Here is a 1,831-nt window from a genome sequence, read left to right on the forward strand (position 1 = left end):
CCGTGGGCCCGCGGGGCCGGTCAGGAGCTGAACAGAGTCTTGAGTGTCTGAACATGTCGGGCCACGCGTGCGTGTGTGCGGGCTTCGCGGGCGGTGTGTGTGTGTTTTCTCCTGGTCTCCTCCCTTCCCTTTTCTTTTTACCAAAGTATATTCATCAAACTGCTGAGTCGGAAAGATTTGTAATGAGTTTTTGAGCTGTACGACTGTGTGGTTTTTTCTTTTTCCTCTCCCCTCCCTCTTTCTAAATCTTCATCTGACATTAAATAAAGCAAATCGCACACAGATTAACTGTCGCCCGGTTCTGCTTCGTCTCCTCGGTGTGTTCGCAGGTCTGGCGGGGCTCGGGCGGCACAGCCGGTGGCAGCGGAGCTGGGGGCGGCAGGAGATGCCCAGGCGGCTGGCTGAGGTCCATGTGGCGCTCTAGGTGGGGTGCCGGCGTCCTGAAGGCCGAGGCCCTGGCCCTGCTCCCGTGTGGCCTCGGCATGGCGTTCTCGCAGTCCCACACGCTGGCTGCCAGGCGACACCAGCACAGCAGGCTGATCGTCGAGGTGGACGAGTACAGCTCCAACCCCACCCAGGCCTTCACCTTCTACAACATCAACCAGGGCCGCTTCCAGCCGCCGCACGTGCAGATGTAAGTGGGGGCCTGGGGTGTCCCGGGCTGGGCGGGAGCGGCTGTGGGTCCATGCACGCGCCTCGAGGGAGCTGACAGAAGTCGCTGGTGGCCGGCTGGTCCCCTGTCCTGTGTGGGGCCTGGAGGTTCCCACATACTAGGAAATGAGGCCAAGCGCCAGGGACTCCCGCCTGTAGCCCTAACTGTCTACGAGGCAGAAGTCTGAGGACTGTGGTTCAAAGCCAGCGGAGGCAGGAAAGTCTTGAGAGACTCTTCAACTGACTCGCAAAAAGCCGGTGTGCTTCAAGTGGTAGAGCGCCTCCTGTGAATACGAAAGCTGAGGGGGACTGCGAGAACCTGAGTTCGAGCCCCCATACTGATACCAGAAAACAAAACGACCAAAATAAAGGGGCGAATGTGCAGAGAAAGCCAGCCTCTGGCTTTGCTGATCGAGCCCCATGTCCTCAGGGCCTGTGGGGACTGAGTTCCAGCAGAGGCATGTGCTCTTACTTGCGTGGATCGCTGTCGTGGCCACCTTCTGTGTCCGATGTCCTGTGGGGTGCAGCCGCTGTCCCCTGAGAAGACCCTGGCATCCTGAGGATCCCTAGAGAAGGAACCATGGGGTCCCCGAGTTCTGACTGGCATGCTGGTGTGGGAGACGGCTGTGGTGTCTGTGTGTCACCTCCGCCCTGGACTGCGGGGGTGCAGGCAGACTGTTCGCGTGAGGAAGGTTCTGGAAGTGACTGGCTGGCACTGGGAAGTCATCCAGCTGCAGGCTGGCCCGCTCCGCTGGCACTCGTGTCTGTGGGGCCGCAGGCCCGTTTCCTCGGAAGCTCCCCAGTGGATTTTTCTCTTTTGTAGTAGATTTCTATCTGGGCACCTGCCTCCACTTTTCTTTTGGGGGCCAGATTGGCAGCGTGGGGCAGGTACGAGGCTGTAATCCTGGCACATGACTTCTCCTGGTCTGCAGGGCCTCAGGCCTGGCCAGGCGGTGCCCCTGTCCACCCTGGGCTTGGTCTTTCTTTCTTTCTTTTCTCTTTCTTCCTTTTCTTTCTTTCCTTCCTTCCTTCCTTCCTTCCTTCCTTTCTTTCTTTCTTTCTTTCTTTCTTTCTTTCTTTCTTTCTTTCTTTCTTTCTTCCTTTCTTTCTTTCTTTCTTGTTGGTTGTAGGGCTTGAACTCTGGGCCTGGGCGCTGCCCCTGAGCTCTTCAGCTCAAGGC

At 57.9% G+C, this 1,831-nt stretch overlaps 1 protein-coding gene across 1 annotated transcript in view; it reads left to right on the forward strand.

The window, feature by feature from the left end:
* The first annotated feature begins 334 nt into the window (after positions 1–334).
* Positions 335–1,831, forward strand: part of Mpped1 (metallophosphoesterase domain containing 1) — a 38,607-nt gene continuing 37,110 nt past the window's right edge. Inside the window, exon 1 of the mRNA XM_090358320.1 lies at positions 335–634. Within this exon, the coding sequence (XP_090214446.1) occupies positions 411–634 (224 nt within the window). The 5' untranslated portion in view covers positions 335–410. The remainder of the gene's footprint in view (positions 635–1,831) is intronic.

This window comes from Megascapheus bottae, chromosome 2 (genome assembly GCF_031878675.1).
Source record: "Megascapheus bottae isolate mThoBot1 chromosome 2, mThoBot2.hap1, whole genome shotgun sequence".
NCBI lineage: Eukaryota > Metazoa > Chordata > Mammalia > Rodentia > Geomyidae > Megascapheus > Megascapheus bottae.